Below are 20,485 nucleotides of genomic sequence, written 5' to 3'. Positions count from 1 at the left end.
GTTAGCATCTAATGCTAATGCTGCACCCAGCCTTAGTGCTGGAGAAGCTTCACTGAAACTCACTTTTAGAAAAAAAAATGGATATCTAAGCTTACTGTAAATTAACAGAAGTGTTCTACTCACAATAACAGCTGGCACACTGATTGGTTAATTTTATATCACGCCAAAAACACACCCATGATTAATTAAGAGAATTACTGCATGCCTTTTGCTTGTTTTTCAAGCCTTGATGAAGAAGCAGCATGACCTACTGTACTCTCTCTCTCTCTCTCTCTCTCTGTCTCAGACTCCGGCTGCTGATGGAGAAGCAGCATGACCTACTTTAATCTTTCTCTCTCTCTCTCTCTCTCTCTCTCTCTCAGACTCCGGCTGCTGATGGAGAAGCAGCATGACCTATTGTACTCTCTCTCTCTCCCTCTCTCTCTCTCTCTCTCTCAGACTCTGGCTGCTGATGGAGAAGCAGCATGACCTACTGTAGTCTCTCTCTCTCTCTCTCTCTCTCTCTCTCTCAGACTCTGGCTGCTGATGGAGAAGCAGCATGACCTACTGTACTCTCTCTCTCTCTCTCTCTCTCTCTCTCTCAGACTCTGGCTGCTGATGGAGTAGCAGCATGACCTATTGTACTCTCTCTCTCACTCTCTCTCTCTCTCTCTCTCTGACTCCGGCTGCTGATGGAGAAACAGCATGACCTACTGCTCTCTCTCTCTCTCTGACTCTGGTTGCTGATTGAGAAGCAGCAGGATCTAGAATATAAACTGGCAATCTTTGTGCCCAAGCATCAAAGCATGTTTAGCATTTCTTTGCATCTACTGAGCCTCTCGAAGACCCAATCGATTGATTTTGGTTGGAGTTTTCTACAAGAATCAGTATCCTAAAGCTGAAAGCTAAATATCTCCACTATGTTTTTTTTGAAAGATAATACAGAAACAATGATTCTGTGTTATTTTAGCGATGTTAGGTGCTCCAAAGGTGGCTGGCAAGGTTGCAGAACTGCTTCCACTGCTGACCTCGGAGGTGACGCACAGCATCGCTTTGGGCACAATAAGAGTAACAACAACAAAAATTGTCAGTGTTCCCCTCTGAGCATGTTCCCTCGCCGCAGTCGTAAACAAGGCGCCTCTGCATGACAACAGCAGCGCGTCATGCCGAATTGGAAAACGACCGCTGATGAAGGTGTCCTCCGTAGCGCTCGCTGCTTCTGCCCGTCCGTAATTTCCCCGGGAGTTTCGTGTGCATGTTCTCAGCGCTGGAGCGTGATGAAGCAAGAGCTTTGGAAATCCGCGAGGAGGCGGTGCCGGCCCCCTCCGAACCCGGCGCCGTGGGGAGTGGGCTTTACGGCCACGGTGGCCGGAGTAGAGCCGGGGCAGGAGAAGATGGCGATGAGCGAGGACTCGCTGAGAGGACCCAGCAGGGTCCCATAACCCACGGTTTGAGGGAGCGGCCCTCGGCCGGCCGAGGCTTGCTGGGATCGAGATTGGCAAGCCGGTAAACAATGTCTGCTGGCCGCCACAGCTTTCCTCCAGCTGTTTGTGATTGTGGCCCTTGATTGAAGGGCCATTACGGAGGGGCTTTTGTGAAGCCCGGGGTCTTTCTGCGAGAGTACAATGGGGGCGTCTCTCTTTGATGCTTACGGATTCCAGAACCCCACCGAAAAGCTTTTAGAGTGTGCATGCAGTGCGGTGCTGATGGACAAAAACAAAAAAATATATAAAAAAGCAGGAGAACAATGTGGGAGGCAAACACATTTCAACAAGAAGCTGCCGTGGTATTCATACGCCAGGCAATGTAGTAAAGAAGTGGTTTACAATGACAAGAGGTAAGAATATCTGACAACAGGGTGAAAAATAGTGAATGAAACGTAGAAACTCGAGAGACTCGGCGCTGGGAGTGACTCAGAGGCATGAATAAATTTACTAGACTAGACTCTGGGAACTCTAGTCTAGAGATACGCAAAGAGATACGCTAAAACATACGTACAGTATTATAATATTATAAACACACTGGTGTAACACACTGGTGCTTCAACACTATATGGGTTAATGATGCTCATTGCTATCTTACACCCCACCAACAGTCTCCTTTCACTCCTTGCACCTGCCTCATTTAAATAGCAACAGTGCTTCTGAATATATCTACACTGATGGGCGTGGTGTTCTGGTTATGAAATGAGGTGTGTTCAGGCACATTTCTGGAGTTTTGCTTGTTTATCTTGGCAACGAAAAAACACAGGTGCACCACTGACTGAATACAACCTAGACAGGTGTCAACAGTCAGGCGTTCATCGCTATCTTGGCAACACAGGCAGGTGTTACAACAACAATAAACAGAATACACAGCATGAACAAGGAATACAAGAGAAGCATTAAACAATTCCACATAGCTGCGCTGTTAAAATAGCAATCCGCCAAAGTCAGAGAGCGCACCTGGCTCTTAAAGGGAATGATGAGCAAGAGATACACTGATTGGTTTATTTTTTCACATTACGCCCAAAATGAACCACACACATGATTAAGAGAATTAGTTCATGCTCTTTTTACACACTTTTTCTGTCGTTACAATAGCAAAGACACACTGAAACGGCCTAAATCTAGCTGCATGATGCATGGTTGACAGCTCGCCTACAGGTCGATAAAATAGGGCCATCAGAAATTAAGGAAACATGCTGAGTTTAAGCCCTAGAAGCTCTAGTCAGCAGAGCTTCGGGCCAGTATTTTCTTATTTGAACTGTGTGGAACATCACAATAATCTGTGTGGGATGCAGCCTCCAAATCTGCCCACCACCACTCCCCCAGTCCCATTTCCACACTCATTTTATTTTTCTGCTGAACAGGTAATCAATGAGCTTCAGTAAGGTTTTCTAACCATAGCTACGTAATTTACCACCAACACTAGTGTAGTAGAGATTTAAGGCATTTTGGACACTGAAATGTGTGTATTCACTGATCAGCTATAGATTAAGACTCTTTGTCACTTTCCAGAAAACTCTTTCCAGTGTTTGGAAATTGGATTCCCGCAGCCATTGTTCCTTTAAGCTCCTTCTACATTATGGGATGTTATACTGGAAGAGCACCTGCAACCTTAAAGGGCGCTTTCCGCTAAAATCCTCTTTTTCTTGTTCTTTGTGAAATACAATAGGTCTTAGCAGTAGCCAAGAAAAAAAACTCAGAAATATGAAATTATAATATATAAAAGATTATAGGTTTAAATCGGATCTCCGGTTGATTCTGTATTTTACAGAGACCTTAAATATACACTATAGAAGCACAATTTGACAAGGTAGCACATCTTGACAGAACACCGGTCAAAGTGTGCGCTGTTCGAGTCTGACCAAGCACCGAAGCTTCAAGATTTCCCACTTTTGGGAGTGGTGTCTATGCACTAAACTAGCTCTGTGTGAAACATTAAAAAAGAAATAAGAAGTCACATCAAACATTAAAAACTCCAGCATCTTACTAATGCACAGGTTCTTTCTCAAATCGTTAGAAACAGAAATGGTAAGAGTAGTGATCTGTTTATGCAATATTTGCTAGTAATCTCTCTACTTTAAAAAAATGTGACCGCAATCCAGCATATAATTACTCACTTTTTGACTTACTTTTTGAATCCTGATTATGTAATGCCATTACATGCATTGTGTTACTACCAAACACTGTTCACATAAGCTAATCTGCACTAAATATCCCAAAAAATATGAGTATAAATCACTTGTTTTTACACTTTCTATACAGTTTCTTTTCACAATTTTAAAGGTCCTACAATTGAACCCTGTGGAACTCCACTCTTCACAACAGTTTCTGTATTAGTAATAACTGCAAAATAATTAGCTTAGGGTTTAAAGAGATGCCATAAATACTATGTAGTCCAAAAGATTGAGAACTACATATCTAGAACCATCCAAACACACATAAAACACTGAAGCGTACCTTTGCGATCTGAACACACCAGTTGAGCAGCAGCTGGGAGCCGATGTTGTCCTTGTGCTCGTGGACGTAGTCCAGCAGGCAGCCGTGGGGCATCAGCTGGGTCACCAGCTGGATGGTGGGGCTCAGACACACCCCCAGCAGACGCACCAGGTGAGGGTGCTCCATGCTGGCCATGATCAGCGCCTCCTGGTGGACAGGGGGAGAAAGCCAAGGCCACAACTCAAAACCGTGAACACATATATATTAGAAGCTCAATCTCATAGGCCTGCAGCTGATAGGAAGGTTTTGCTATGTATAGGTTTATGTTTGAGTAAAATTAATATTGTAGTTTTACTCTATAAACTACAGACAACTTTTTTCTCATATTCCAAATAAAAATATTGACATTTAGAGCAAAATATGCAGAGCTTTCAGACCTCAAATAATGCAAAGCAAAAAACAAGTTCATATTCATTAAGTTTTAAGAGTTCAGAAATCAATATTTGGTGGAATAACCCTGGTTTTTAATCACAGTTTTTTTTTTATGCATCTTGGCATCATGTTCTCTCTCCTCCACCAGTCTTACACACTGCTTTTGGATAACTTTATGCTGCTCCTGGTGCAAAAATTCAAGCAGTTCAGTTTGGTTTGATGGCTTTTGATCATCCATCTTCCTCTTGATTATATTCCAGAGCTTTTCAATTTGGTCTCTCTTATTTTTATCTCTCTACTTTTATGTAACAACAATCTATTTACATGTATATTTTTTACTTTTAGAATTGTTTAATGATTCTGTACACAATCCAAATGCTCATAAAAAAAGTGCTGGAATAGTTACGAAATATTAACTTGGCTCATTTAGTGTTTCCATTTGTTGTTATTTTTTCTTTTTACCAAAAAAGTGTCTGCCCTTCTGTCTATTTAAGTTTAAGTCAGTGCTGGTGTCAGTATCCATTCATTACAAACTTTGATACTAGAATTTCGTGACCTTTCATAAAATAAACATCAACAACACCAGCACCAGCTCTCACTATTAAAATCCATTCAAATTTAAACCCTACTCTAGAATTGTATAATTCTTGATTTTATGAGCTTTCATGAAATGAAATTAATATGGAAGAAAAATAAAAGACGTAAGAAACTGAAAAGTGACCAAACGACAAAAAGAGCTTTCAGTGATCTGAGCTAGACCGCTAGTGGTGAGACCACATAAACGGCCATTGTCTCACGTCCCAGAGAAAACATTAGTGATGAGACTCCGGAGGGGACGAAAGAGAGAAAGAGAGAGAGAGAGAGAGAAAAGAAAGGGAAAAAAGGCAGAGTGTGTTTGGTGTTCCCTTGCTGCTCAGTAGAGGTGACCTCCATTAGCGAGATCGACCCTGGCGTACGTCATTGTGTGTGTGAGTGTGTGTGTATATGTGTGTGTGTGTGTGTGTGTGTGAACTGTCTCTGGAGAAGATACAGAAGCTTATAAATAGAACACTGTGTGTAAATATACAGCATGTGTATTCAATATACAATAAACAGCTGTTCTCCTCAGGGCAAGTGTTACATACCAAATTCTTCCATTTCTAATGCTAAATGTGACCTGCTGCTAAAAACCAATCTAATCTCAGTGCGTGAGGCAGTATGAAGATTTCTGTTGAATGTTAGTTTTACACATTCTACAAATACAGCATATAAGCTGAATCAGATACTACAATACTTTGGATTTCTACACTGGCTTTAATGAGGTTCTACATCTGTTTATCAGTTTATGAGCTCTGTAGCATCAATACAAACCTATTGATCCTTCCATTTCTAAACTGCTAACCATGACCTAAGCTGCTAAAAGCCTCTTTTACCTTCATAAATCAAAGATGCAGTTAAAAACGGAACAAAAACAGACCAGCCGAATGTTGAACGACATGAAAAATAGAGAACATCCATGTTTCGTCTAATCCTCTCACATCCAGGCTCTCAGTATGTGAGGCGGCGTGGTGATTTCTGTTTAATGTTAGTTTTACACATTCTACAAATACATACATATAAGCTGAATCAGATACTACGATACTCTGAGTGGATTTCTACACTGGCTTTAATGACGGTCTATATCTACATATGACATGACCAGCTTTAATGATTGGCTAAATCATTGTTAAAAACGGTCTGATATCAATACCTAGGCCAATTTTCCCATCCATTTTTAATGCAAACCATGACCTAAGCTGCTAAAAGCCTCTTTAGCCTTCATTAAGCAAAGATGCAGTTAAAAAACAGAACAAAAACAGACCAGCTGAATGTTGAATCAGATACTACAATACTCTGGGTGGATTTCTACTCTGGCTTTAATGAGGTTCTACATCTGTTTATCAGTTTATGAGCTCTGTAGCTCCAATACAAGCCTATTGATCCTTCCATTTCTAATGCTAACCATGACCTAAGCTGCTAAAAGCCTCTTTTACCTTCATTAATACAAATGCAGTTAAAAACAGAACAAAAACAGAGCAGCTGAATGTTGAACAACCTGAAAAATAGAGAAAAATCCATATTTCGTCTAATCCTCTCACATCCAGGCTCTCAGTACGTGAGGCAGTGTGGCGATTTCTGTTTAATGTTAGTTTTACACATTCTACAAATACAGTATATAAGCTGAATCAGATACTACGATACTCTGAGTGGATTTCTACACTGGCTTTAATGAGGTTCTACATCTGTTTATCAGTTTATGAGCTCTGTAGCATCAATACAAGCTAGTTTAAAAGCTCCTAAACTGATAAACAGATGTAGAACCTCATTAAAGCCAGTGTAGAAATCCAGCCAGAGTGTTGTAATATCTGATTCAGCTTATATACTCTATGCCTAAGCTGCTAAAAGCCTCTTTTACCTTCATAAATCAAAGATGCAGTTAAAAACAGGACAAAAACAGACCAGTTCAATGTTGAACAACATGAAAAATAGAGAAAATCCATGTTTTGTCTAATCATCTCACATCCAGGCTCTCAGTATGTGAGGCAGTGTGGCGATTTCTGTTGAATGTTAGTTTTACACATTCTACAAATACAGTATATAGGCTAAATCAGACACTACAATACTGGCTGGCTTTAATGAGGATATACATCCCTTGATGAGCTCTGTAGCCCCAATACAAGCCTATTGTTCCACCCGTTTCTATAGCTAACTATGACCTAAGCTGCTAAAAGCCTCTTTTACCTTCATAAATCAACTTTTCGGTTAAAAAACAGAACAAAAACAGAGCAGCCGAATGTTGAACAACATGAAAAATAGAGAAAATCCATGTTTTGTCTAATCCTCTCACATCCAGGCTCTCAGTATGTGAGGCAGCGTGGCGATTTCTGTTTTATAGAAACTCTGAGAGCTTTTTTTCGTGGCTCTCCGTGAAGCGAGGGCAGCACTCACCACTTTTCAATTAAGCCGACCTGCTCTCTCTCTCTCTCTCTCTCTTTCTCTCTCTCTCTCTCTCTCTCTCAGTCTGTGAGTTCGAAGGCCAAGGTCTTCCCTCTCTCTCTTCCCTCCGTACTACTAAACACAGCTGGAGAAAAGCGTCTACACCCTGCGCACCGGGAGTGCGTTTACACAGCCGTGACACGAGGTTAGCGGCGTCCAGACGGCGGCGGCGTGAACGAAGCCCCGCCCGCCAGTCCGTCTGCGGCCGGTTCTCGTTTTCCATTTCCTCTACCAGCCTGCTGACCCGGTCCGGTCCTCCAGACGCTCGGTTCAGTCTGAGAACCGAACCTGAATGGAGATTTTTGCACCTCTGAACCTGTATTTAGTGCAGGAATTGGTGGGAAGACCATTAACCCTTTGAACTCTAGGCTGTTTTGGTGTGTTTTTGTTTTTTCGTTTTTCTCAGTTCCTCTTTTTTTCAGGTTTTATAACACAGTAATTACATCAGACAGTCACATGCCCTGATCTCTTTTACTCCAGAAGACATACGGCTGCTCAAAAATATAATCATTTAAAATGTAAAAGGAAGCAGAATTGTTATATTTTCTATTTTCCTGGAACTGATAATTTTTTGCTCAAAATTTTACCAAGCGCCTGATTTTTTTTTTTTACTTATTTTTGAATGTATAGACTTTTAATATATTCACACATAAGATATATATTTTTAAAATAGTTAGACTAGAGTGTTTATGAGTTAAAAGAATACACTGTAAAACCCAATAAGTTTACTTAACTCAAAACTTTTTTTGTAACCGATTACCTAAGAAATTTTTTTTTTTACAGTGAACTTAACAAATAAACATAGATGTAGATTTTCCTGAACTTATAGAAAAGTAGATAAAAAAATATTGAGTGAACAGTATTGAGAGCACAGCAAACACAGAGTTACTGCAGCAGCTCAGAAAATGATGCTTGTTCTTACAGCCTACAACACAGAGCCCAGGTAGATAATAATAATATAAGCGCTACAAGTTTATGTAAGGTAGCTGGGGGGGGGGGGGGGGGGGGGGATGACTACACACTAATGGTGAGTGTATGTCAGAAAATGGGGGACACACCCAGTATGTAAATAAAATGTTCCATTAGCCAATGGAAAAGAAGCTGCCAATGGCAAAACTCAGACTAAACAACAAATAATATTGGTTGGGGAAGGAGATTTTTTCACTTTTTTAGGTGTTTTTCTCAAAGGGTTTCTTGTAGATTTAGGTTTACCGCACTGGGATTTGATCACTATTTTTAAAAAGAGTAAGCTCCGCCCTTTCTAACCATATATAGATTATGTTAATATGTGAAGGGATTCCTGAGTAATTAAGCTGAGAACACAAGGTGCGATTTTGGACGTAAAATCCGTTCTAAGGGTGGCTTTTTTTAAATATACTTACGTCCATAAACTCCACGTTGGCTTTTGGTCCTGTAGTTTCGTTGAGGATCTTTATGGCTACTGGGATCTTCACACTCTCTCCTTCTGGAACCCAGATACCCTATTAAAAAAAGAGAAGAAGAGGAAGATACAAACTAAGAGTTTAGGATTTTGATGGTTTATGCCACTTTCACAATACATGATTTTTTGAGTCATCAGTCAGTAACTAATCAGCAACACGGGGTCACAAATTACACGATTTTTCACTATGGGAAATCACTAACTCGCCTCACAGCTCTCCAGAAACATGTTTATCATAAGAACTCACCAGAACTAAACACAAACGAGAACAAGTGATGCCATGCCTGAGAATCTCTATAGAGGAGAATACGCACTTAAAGTGAGTCCAACATAAACAAGTTCATAAACAAATGAAGCAACTGAGCAAAAAATCAGAGTTTATAAATGTTTGATCAGTTTTATACTGAAATATGTCCTCAACACAAAACTATATTAAATATTTAAGTAGTACTACAGGCATACATTTTTATAATTTTGAACTCCAGTTATAAGCCTTGATTTGTTTTTTTTTAATAAAATTAGCTCGCCAACCAATCAGCTCACAGTAGCAATAATATGTACTGTAATATACAGACACAATTTATTAGCTTTTTTTGTTTTAAAATACTGTATATTATTCTACTTTCTAAAATAAAAGGAATACTCAGAACAAGTAGATCAATATTATTTAGCTTCATTCACCTCCATTCATAGAGGACTAACTCATGAACTTGTGAGTTTAACAGTCATTTACTGATAAAACAGGAAACAGGAAGTGTTTAGACTCTCCATAAACAAATCCCATGGCTTGATTGCTTGTAGGTAGCTGCTACTCCTGACTCCCAGTCACCGACTGAGTCAGATATCTAGCATGCCAAATATCGATTTGACTCCAAGCAGAGTTCTTGTCGGAAATCAAGGAAAAACTGTCGGAGACTGAAAAACTGGGCTAAAATCGTGTAGCGTGAACCTGGCATAACCAGCATAACAAGATCCACCACCATGATCTGCACGACAATGGTTGTTTTTTTTCATTTATCTTTCCAGTATAGGTATGTTTTCCACTGGATGAGGAGTTTAGACCACCATCTACCAGCTAATGCTGATGTTTTGTTTAATTATGGTTGTAGATTGAGGAAGTAACACATGAAATATACAGTTTTTTTTACCTTATACACAGTTCCGAAAGCTCCAGTTCCCAGAATCTTCACCCTCTTCAGCTCCGTCTCCTTCAGGATCCTCAGCTGAGCCTGATTGGGTGCCGTTCCACTGGGAGTTAGAGGCTCCACCAACTGATCAAAACAACAGATCTCAGATCAGTTATTACAGTAACAGAACTGTTATTACTATATTATTACAACAAACTGATTGTGTGCTTTTGATTTGGACATACAGTTTTATTATAGCAACAGGTATATTTGCAGAAATGTTCCTCAATTTAATGAATAGAGTGCAATGAATAGCAATACCCAACCAAACACATGATGTACCACCAAGACCACTTGGAAATTACCATTAGAACCACCTGAAATACCATAGCAACCTCTATGCAACGCCACAGCAGCAAATTACCTTTTAGCAGCATCCAGACAAGACATTGAAACACCAAAGCAGCCACTTTGCAACATCATAGCAACAGGCCACAGACCGTCCCCCTTGGATACCATAGCAACCATGGCTGAAACAAAGCTGGAACACTATAGAAACCATGTAGTGCCAAAGCAACGTCCTAGCAACCATGAAGCAGTGCTTCAACCATTTAAATACCATAGCTACTTAACTACCACACAACACCACAGCAACCACCATATTGATCACCATCAGTTAAAACATTTGAATAACCAAAAGAACCACCTGAAATACCTTAGCAACCTCTTATACTGTAAATACCATAGCAACCACATAGTAATCACTTAGTAACATCATAGCAAGCAACATGAGAAATACTTAATTGCACTATCCTGACAATCATTGAGCAACACCACAGCAACCACCTTAAATACAATAACTATCACATAGCAACATTATAGCACCAATCTAGCAACAATTTAGCAACGTCATAGCAAGCAACACCAGAAATACTTAATTTCACTATCCTGACAATCATTGAGCAACACCATAGCAACCGCCTTTAATACCATAGCTATCACATAGCAACATTATATAACCAATCTGACAACAATTTAGCAACATCATACCAAAGCAACACCAGAAATACTTTAATTGTACTATCCTGACAATCATTGAGCAACACCACAGCAACCACCTTAAATACCATAGCTATCACACAGCAACATTATAGCACCAATTTAGCAACGTCATAGCAAGCAACACCAGAAATACTTCATTGCACTATCCTGACAATCACCGAGCAACACCACAGCAACCACCCTAAATATCATAGCTATGACCTTATATACCACTGTAGCAACCACCTATACTGTAAATATCATAGCAACCACTTGTGATCCCATAGCAACCACTGAACAAAAAACAGTTTCAGCTCTGTGGTAAGAAATGGATCACTAGAGCATGACCAACACAACCTGCATCAACCCGTTTCTAATAAAGTTATCGATCAATATTAATCACTCTCTCTTACACACACACACACACATATATATATATATATATATATATATATATATATATATATATATATATATATATATATATATATATATATATATATAAAAAACAAAGCTGTGGAAACATTAGGAATCTATACACAGGCTAATGAAGCGTTGGTTCAGGTGCAGTAACCCGGATCACACAGGAAGGAATTAAATGGCTTCATCTATCAATCCCTCAAGCACAGCTGATCGTTCCCTCCCGCCCCGCCCGGCCCCGCCCGTTCAATACACCCGAACGCAGGCATGCTCGAGGTCGGCGAGGCCATTAGCGCCAGCACGCCGCCTCCGGGGAGATCTCAGAGCGCGGGGTTCTGGGGAGGAAGCTTTACCCGGCTGTAGAGTCTCACACAGCAGGAGGCTCTAACAGAATCTGAGGAGTAATCGGATTTCATCAGATAGAGGAAATTTACTTGGGAGGGGAGGAGAGATTTGGAGGGGGGGTGAGGAGAGGGGTTGATGGGGGGGTTTGTGAGCAGAGCAGTCGAAAAAACATCCTGAAGTGAAGGTGCTGACTTCAGCAGGAATAAAAATAACTCCAAAAAACTCCTCTTCAACTTTCAACAGCAAAGGGCAAAACTCAGACCGGCTCCAGTGCAGAGAGGCTTTGATACGTAGTACATCCCATAATACTGTACAACTCGGATAGGGAAGATACAGCTCCGGAAAAAAAAACCCAAAAAACTTTTTAAACTTAACTTAAAAATGATGAGTTTCTTTAAATTTTACCAAATGGAAACTATTCTGGAATATAATCAAGAGGAAGATGGATGATCACAAGCCATCAAACCAAACTAAACGGCTTTAATTTTTGCACCAGGAGTAAAAGCAGCATAAAGTTATCCAAAAGCAGTGTGTAAGACTGGTGGAGGAGAACATGATGCCAATTTTACAACAACCTGATTGTGATCAACTAGTGGAAGTGGTCTCAGTCCGGCCCCAAATGTTCACTTCTGGTGAAAGCGTGATCTGGTCTCGATTCGACCCAGACATCAAATATACTTCTTTTATTTGAACTCATCTGCTGAGAGTAGACAGACAGAGAGTAAGCAAAATAGAGAGACAGAGAGACAGAAAGAGAGAGAGAGAAATATATAGAGAGATACAGACAGAGAGTAAGCAAAATAGAGACAGAGAGACAGAAAGAGAGAGAGAAATATATAGAGAGATACAGACAGAGAGTAAGAGAAATAAAAAGACAGAGACAGAATGAGAGAGAGAAATATGTAGAGAGATACAGACAGAGAGTAAGAGAAATAGAGCGACAGAGAGAGAGAGAGAAATAGAAAGAGAGAGTAAAAGAGAGAGAGAGCGAGAGAGGAGAGAGAGAGTAAAATAGTGAGAGAGCAAGAGAGGAGAAAGAGAGGAGAGAGAGAGAGTAAAATAGAGAGAGAGAGAGAGAGAGAGAGAGAGAGAGAGATAAAGTCTAAAAAGAGTATAAGTCTATTTAGGATTCTATTGGAGCTTCCTTCTCCATTTAAAGTGAGTGAAAGGAAACTTGAGAGAAATTGGGCTTCAGTCCCAGAGCACAGAACTGCTGTCTCAGTAAATCACTCACACACACACACACACTCTCACACACACACACACACACACACTCTTCAGAAACCGCTGGTTTGTTTAAATAGATGTCGCTACTGGGAAGCATCAGATTGAGCATCAGGCTCTGGACGTGGGGGCGTGTCCTCCGGCTGACAGCTGTCAATAACCCTGACGTTCCTCCCCTTTAGATTACCCAAACCTCCACGGACAGCCCATGTTTTATAATCACCTGCCCCGCCCTGCCCTGGGGGGAGGGGCTTAACTCGTCTCCCACTTACTCCCACTCATTTATAAGCCTGCTACACTGGAGGATTATCATATGCTTTATTCTGTGTGTTACAGATCAACCCAACAATGAATCACCCAATAACTGCAGCATATTAAGAAAAAAAAAAAATAGATTCACCAAAGCAACCACTTGGCAAAACCCTAGCAACCACCTACAGCACCATATCATCTACTTCAGAATATTATAGAATATAGAATTTTAAGAAATTAAAATTGCATAGAACCACCATTAGATGCTAAGAGACAAAGAAAAGTCACACATTGCATGGTCATCAACAGCTTATTTGCATAAAAGTGACAAAGCCCTTAAAAGGCTCATTCTGAAAAAAATATATATATTTATATTTCTCACTATAAGACGCACCTAAAATCCTTTAATTTTTTCAAAAAATTTGAGTGCGCCTTATAATCCGCTGTAGTACAGAGTTATACAAGAGTTTTCAGTAAAGTTTCTCTAGCACTAAGGCTGAAGCAGTATTAGCATTAGCCGCTTATAGCAGCGCTAGCTCTTTAGCTGTTCAGAGGCGAGTATACCGGGCAGTAGTTTGCGTGTTTACCGTGTTATAACAAGCTATATGGGATGAATTCTGTTTTAATTGTTTTAAATTAAATTAAATTTAGATTCTAATTGTAAATCAGTCCTGATTTCTCACCTCCGTCTCCAGAAAGCGGCGCAGCGCTCTCTTCTTCTTGATGCTTTTGCGTCGGACATATATGGCAAAACCCAGAGCCACGATAACGGCTACGAACATCCCCCCGATCACCCCCGCCGCGATCAGAGGAGTCCTGAAACAAACATTAAAAAAAAAAAACACTGATTGAGAAATTGAGAGAGAGATGAATCTAAGAAACAAACGAGAGAGAGAGAGAGAGAGAGAGAGAGAGAGATTTGCGTGTTCTGGTGTATGAGCTACTTCTGGTGTATGAGGTAAAGGTTCTCACACACTGTATCTCCTGTTTCTCTTTTATCTCCTCGTGCTCATATTCTAGTCCCATACATAATTCTGCAGTTTCTCAGTGTTTTCTGTCGTATTTTTGCAGCTAGCGTGAGCGCTTTAAACTAGAACTAACGCCAAGGACCATGAGGTGCCGCGCGCTGCTGCCGCTGTTGTGCCAAATCCGACTCCCTGCTGAATCCGACTCCCACTTCGCAAACAGAATCGGCACAACACCGCCCGCTGTACAACTCCGGGAGTGAAAACAGCGCTTATAAATAGATTGAACATGAAAATGAGGGTATTCTATCAGTAATTTCAGTTTGTTTTAGTTAGTTTTATAAACCCACAACACAGTTCCAGTTAGTTAGGTTTTTTTTTCTTTTAATTATCATTTTTATCAGATTCAGTTAACACAAATGTTTTTTTCACTTTCAGTTTTCGTTATTTGGTTCGTTTTCGTTAACAATAATAATTGGTAACTTAGCAACATTGTGATTATCACGCTAGAGCTTTATTTAAACATAAAAATATAATTAAAAAGCAGATACCTACATCTCAGACTATATCTGGAGCCTGCCCCAGGTCAGGTCGGGTTCGGGCAGAGAATCTAAGCTCTAATACCAACACATTCACTGTGTGGTGGTTATAATATAACAGTTTCTAATGTGATACCATCTTTAGTTATGAGCCGATAATTACTAATAATAATGATCAGATAATTCTCAAATCTCAAAACCCATTCAAAATATATTTCTTGTAACACTAATCATGGGATCTATTCAAATATAAATTCCCGCCCTTTAACAAAAAAGAGCTGGTGTAGGAGGATCAGTGTGCTAGTGGAGTCCCCTTTGCTGTGGAGATCTGCGCAAGCGAAGTAGCCATTAAGACAAAAACTACAAACTGTTTGAGAATATTATTAAAAAGTACATTTATTTCAGTAATTCAGCTGAAAATGTGAAACTCATATATTATATATATAGATGTATCAAACACAGAGGGATCTATTTTAAGAGTTAAGTCTTAAGATTTCTTTTATTGTCAAAGATTTTGGCTTACAGCCAATGAAAACCCAAAACTCAGTGTCTCAGAAAATTGTAATATTATAGTATAAGACCAATTGGTACTTTTGGTAAGCAGTGTGGGCAGTGTGCCAAGTCCTGCTGGAAAATGAAATCCACATCTCCATAAAAGTTGTCAGTAGCAGAGGGAAGCATGAAGTGCTGTAAGATTTCCTAAAAAAACAAAACTGCACTGACTTTAGACTTGATAATAAAACACAGTGGATCAACACCAGCAGATGACAGACATGACTCTCCAAACCATCACTGATCATCAGTAAATTTTACATTTCATTTGAAGGAAATCAAGGGATCAGAGTCTGGAGGAAGAGTGGAGAGACACACAGTCCAAACTGCTTAAAGTCTAGTGTGAAGTTTCCACCAACCAGTGATGGTTTGGATTTCATTTTCCAGCAGGACTTGGCACACTGCCCACACTGCCAAAAGTACCAATTGGTATAAATGGAAAAAAAAAAAAAAACACTTAAAATAGATCACTCTGTGTGTAATACATCTATATAATATATGAGTTTCACATTTTGGACTGAATTACTGAAATAAAGTAACTTTTCAATGATATTCTATTCATCAAACACACTGAGTTACAGCAGCTACCACTGATCTAGATCTACGTAACTCTATCAGATAACATAGAGCTCATACAGCTCCTCATTTATCTGTTCCCCTGAGAAAATCATTATTCTGAACCACTTACACATTTACTCCTCCTACTGCCTCCTCATCCACTGAGCTCACTAAATACTTTATCTCAGATTACACCTAAACTAACCCCCCCAGAGGCAGCAAATCACCTGTGATTGGACTTAATCAAATCTAAACGCTTAATTTGGATTTGGAAAGCCTGGCCAACATGCTTCTGTCTGCATCTATTCATCTAATCCAACCAACATCCAATCAAATCTGATTTACTACTGGAGTCAAGATACTTCTTTTATTTATTTATTACCTTCATAATACGATGGTGCAAATATGATGAGTTCATTACTTTTACTATGGAAAAATATAGAACTGTTCTTGAACTGTTCTACAAATCAATACGTCCAATCCGATAAAATGGGATACCACAGCAACCACTTGTCAAACCAGAGGAACCACCACCTAAAACGTCATAAGAACCACCTAGGATACCACACACTCTAAACTGTCTAGCATATGAACCATCTTGATACAATTTAGCACCTGTCTTGCATTCACTTTGCAACACCAGAGCAACCACCCCTTAGCAGCCACTTAGAAACCACCTCCAACTTTTTTTTAGCTGTGCACCATCCAGCATTTCCATCGGTACATACACTTTTCTAGCAATTATAACCCTCTTCACTTCCTATACATTTCTAATTGCTTATTGACTATTATCTAATACAGTTTTTATTACTTAACTGAAACATTTGCATTTATTTAACATGAAACAAAGGTTCCACAATGGTTCTTTGAGCAAAGCAAATTTTAGGTTTTTCATGGATTTTTTTCCATTGATATCTTATTTGCAGCAATTGTTATCTTAATAATGGCCCATTCAAATGTTTTTAGTTTTTTTTTTAAGGAAATAAGTAATTGTTTCACACTTCTTAGGGGAACAAAACCAGGAGTAGTAACCCTAAAGAACTTGGTGCACAATCAGAAATGTGTGGGTCTGCAGTTCTTTAAATGTTGTTCTGGGTTCTTTTGTGGATGAGGACCTCCTGGATGAGTTCTTCATGCCCTTTTGGAGTAATTTTGGTAAAACAGCCGGTCACTCCTGGGAAGGTTCACCAGTGTTCCATGTCTTTTTTCTCCATTAGTGAATAATAGTGAATCACTGTGGTTCTCTGGAGTCTCAAAGCTTTAGAAAAAATGACTTTATAACCTTTACTTTAACCTAACTGATAAGATGATCGATGACTTAGTTTTTTTTTTTCTCATCTATTCTTGAATTTATATTGTCAGACTTTATATTGTCAGACAGGTTTTATTTATTAAGTGATTTTTTTATTCAGACCTGGTTGTGGCTAGTGGTGATTCAAAAAAAGGGGTTAGGTTGCTTTGGATTGCTTTTTTATTAATTAACAAATGAAATCATCCTTTAAAATCTGCTTTTTATATCTACTCAGGATATTTTTGTCTGATATTAAAGTATGTTTGCTTATCTGAACAATATACAGCTCTGGAAAAAATGAAGAGAGCACTTCAGTTTCTGAATCAGTTTCTCTGATTTTGCTATTTATAGGTTTATGTTTGAGTAAAATGAACATTGTTGTTTTATTCTATAAACTACAGACAACATTTCTCCCTAATTACAAATTAAAATATTCTCATTTAGAGCATTTATTTGCAGAAAAAGTTAATATTCATAAAGTTTAAGAGTTCAGAAATCAACATTTGTTGGAATAACGCTGGATTTTAATCACAGTTTTTTTCATGCATCTTGGCATCATGTTCTCCTCCACCAGTCTTACACACTGCTTTTGGATAACTTTATGCTGCTTTACTCCTGGTGCAAATATTCAAGCAGTTCAGTTTGAGCAGTTTGATGGCTTGTGATCATCCATCTTCCTCTTGATTATATTCCAGAATAGTTTAAATTTGGTAAAATTTAAAGAAACTCATAATTTTTAAGTGCTCTCTTATTATTTTCCGTAGCTGTATGTATGATAATGTATGATACACCACTGTATCTGCAGGGTTTGACCTGAACCACAGCAAAATTTGTAATGATTTTTAAAACAGGACCTTATTTTACTCCAAAACCATCTATTATATTTTTATATATTTAAGTATAAAGCTTGTTTGGGCTGGTGAGTAAATTCCGTGCGGAGCTGAATTATGCTCATAAACACTCTGCAGGAAGATGATGAAGAGCTGGGGGCAGGCCCGGGGTGAACCGGTGGCATTTGGCTGATCGATAAACAGCGGCGCAGATGAAGATGGAATTTACTGAGGGACACAGGCGAAGCTAATCATATGCAGGAGATGATGCAGAATTCAAAAACAGACCCTCAGAAAGTTCAACACTCAGAGAGAGAGGAGAAGATCTGATACAGACTTTTACTGTTCATTAAATTCATTCATTATTATTCTAAATTTTAGTTTAAACAATGTTAAAATCCACGTAAATCAGTCTATTACAGATTTTTGAACTATCTAACCAATTAAAGCAGTGAGAGACGACTTAGGCATCTAGTTAGCATAGTGCTAATTAGCACGTATAAGCTTTTATTTATTAATATTTACTTCTTTATATCTACAAGTCATTTAGCATTTGGATTATCGTATGTTTCGCACTATAAGACGCACTTAAAATTCTTTAAGGAGCAGTATTAGCATTAGCCGCTAACCACGCTAAGCATTTTTGCCATTCAGTGGTGAGTATTATCTGTACTGTAGCCTGTGTCCAACCCTGGCTGGCACTTCTGGAGCAGCATTAGCACTGGCTGCTAACCACAGTGCTAAGCGCTAGCTCTTTCACTGTTTAGAGGTGCGTATTAACAGCATGTAGCCTGCTGTTAACCCTGACTAGCACTGCTGGAGCAGCATTAGCATTAGCCGCTAACTTTGCAAAGCGCTAGCTCTGGAACGCTAAGCTTACTGTAAATGAATGGAAGCGCTTTTCTCACCCAAATAAACAGTTTTCAGAAGAGAAATCGGTGGAGATTAATATATTCATCTTTGACTTTAAAGTAAATGCTTTTTTTTAAGAATTGCAGTTTTGTTTACTTAACTTAGCTTAGCTTTACATAACTTAATTGCCTCCACCACTACCCGGCGACAAGACCTGCTGAATTAGAAGGAAAACTTTAAATCCGATTCGACGTATAGTGTGATATAATACGGTATATATTTTTAGTACTGGATGGCGCTCAGTCATCACAGAAAACACAGTTCCGCAGCTCCACAGTCTTTTAGTCTTTTAGGTATGGTGCTTATCTGCTCCAGATAGTCCTATTCTATTGGCAGTACTTATGTTAAATAGCTGCATGCATTCAATTTAGAAGGAGTTAACTGTAGTTCACTCATTTACTCTCTTGAAGGTGCACTAAACCCCCTGATTTTAGTTGACTCAGTTCAAATTTGAAAAGGGCTAAAAAGGGGGTAGTTTGGGAGGGACATTGGGTGATGTATGGGTTTAGAGGTGGGGCAGGAGGGAGAGCTGATTGGCTGAGATGCAGCAGCAGAAGCAGTGTGCCTCTGCCTTTAACACCTGCGACACACTCCAAACAGTGTTGGTGATGGACTGACCTGTACCTAATGACGTCAATTATGACATCTGAAACACTTCACTGCTTGGTATCATTGATGCTAAAATGTTTTTTTTAAGTGTTGTGAGAATGAAAAGCAACATTACAAAGTGATTTTAAAGTAAACGCCTTACTGTAACAACTTGTTTAGGAATGTGTTGCAGAGCTGAAATGCAGGAATGGATGTTTAAACTTTTCTAATTTGGTGTAAAAGAAATAAAGATTTCTTATTTATTGCACTAAAAGAAAACTCTGGGGTCCTACCTGTCCAGCATACCAATGCAGTCTTGGATCCGGGGTCCAGTACACCTGAAAAAAGAGCACAAAGTTTTAAAGTTAAACATAATATACTATTCTTTTGATAATTCACTTAATATATACTTCATATGAACAATTATGTGGGTGCATTTGTGCATAAAAGAGCTAAATATCTATTTTATTCTATTACCCCGATAAAAAAAACATACTGTATTTTAATTCCAGCTTAGTTTTCAAACTCTGCCGCAGCAGAGAAGCATTTACGCAGAGTACACTTGAACCGGATCAGCAGAACGGGGCAAATTAAAAAACGCGTGGCGGGGAATTAAATCTCTCTCAGCTGGACTCCCTACAATGATACCAGGCTCTAGCGGGCACTAATTGCCAATTAGCTCACAATTAAAGTCGTGGCATGAAGTCCTTCCCTCTAAAAAGAGGCTTCAGAGCTGCAGAGTCTGAATCAGGAACGTTCTGGTCCAGCCATCCGTCTAAATCCTACTAGTATTGTGTCCCATGACCTGTGGGATACGTGGGCAATTTTAGCCAGACACTGCCAGCCACCAACATTACTACCCACAATCCACTGCACTGTCCACTGTGGGTGGTAACAACCTCTATGAGGCATTTCCGGCCAAAATATGCACCCCCGCCATGAAAAGCACCCCCTTTTAGGAGAGCGTTTCTAATTAAAGTTAGCTAAAGCAATTATCTCCGCTTTTATCAGGAAGATGGTATGTACGCGCTGCCTTGTGCAAAGTGTGCTG

The 20,485-nt window shown here is 39.4% G+C and overlaps 1 protein-coding gene across 2 annotated transcripts in view; it reads right to left on the bottom strand.

The window, feature by feature from the left end:
• Nucleotides 1-20,485, bottom strand: part of LOC125785888 (receptor tyrosine-protein kinase erbB-4-like) — a 333,803-nt gene that overhangs the window by 38,790 nt on the left and 274,528 nt on the right. The window contains exons 16-20 of one of the 2 annotated variants that reach the window (XM_049470072.1): nucleotides 19,728-19,772; nucleotides 13,883-14,015; nucleotides 9,939-10,061; nucleotides 8,732-8,830; nucleotides 3,924-4,109 (exon numbers count right to left, since the gene is read on the bottom strand). In XM_049470072.1, coding sequence (XP_049326029.1) covers nucleotides 3,924-4,109; nucleotides 8,732-8,830; nucleotides 9,939-10,061; nucleotides 13,883-14,015; nucleotides 19,728-19,772 — 586 coding nt within the window. The remainder of the gene's footprint in view (nucleotides 1-3,923; nucleotides 4,110-8,731; nucleotides 8,831-9,938; nucleotides 10,062-13,882; nucleotides 14,016-19,727; nucleotides 19,773-20,485) is intronic. The other variant, XM_049470073.1, reaches the window with a different exon arrangement.

Source organism: Astyanax mexicanus, chromosome 21 (genome assembly GCF_023375975.1).
Source record: "Astyanax mexicanus isolate ESR-SI-001 chromosome 21, AstMex3_surface, whole genome shotgun sequence".
Classification (NCBI taxonomy): Eukaryota; Metazoa; Chordata; class Actinopteri; order Characiformes; family Acestrorhamphidae; genus Astyanax; species Astyanax mexicanus.
The sequence above is the reverse complement of the archived record's forward strand: the minus strand, read 5'-3'. Positions and strand labels throughout refer to the sequence as shown.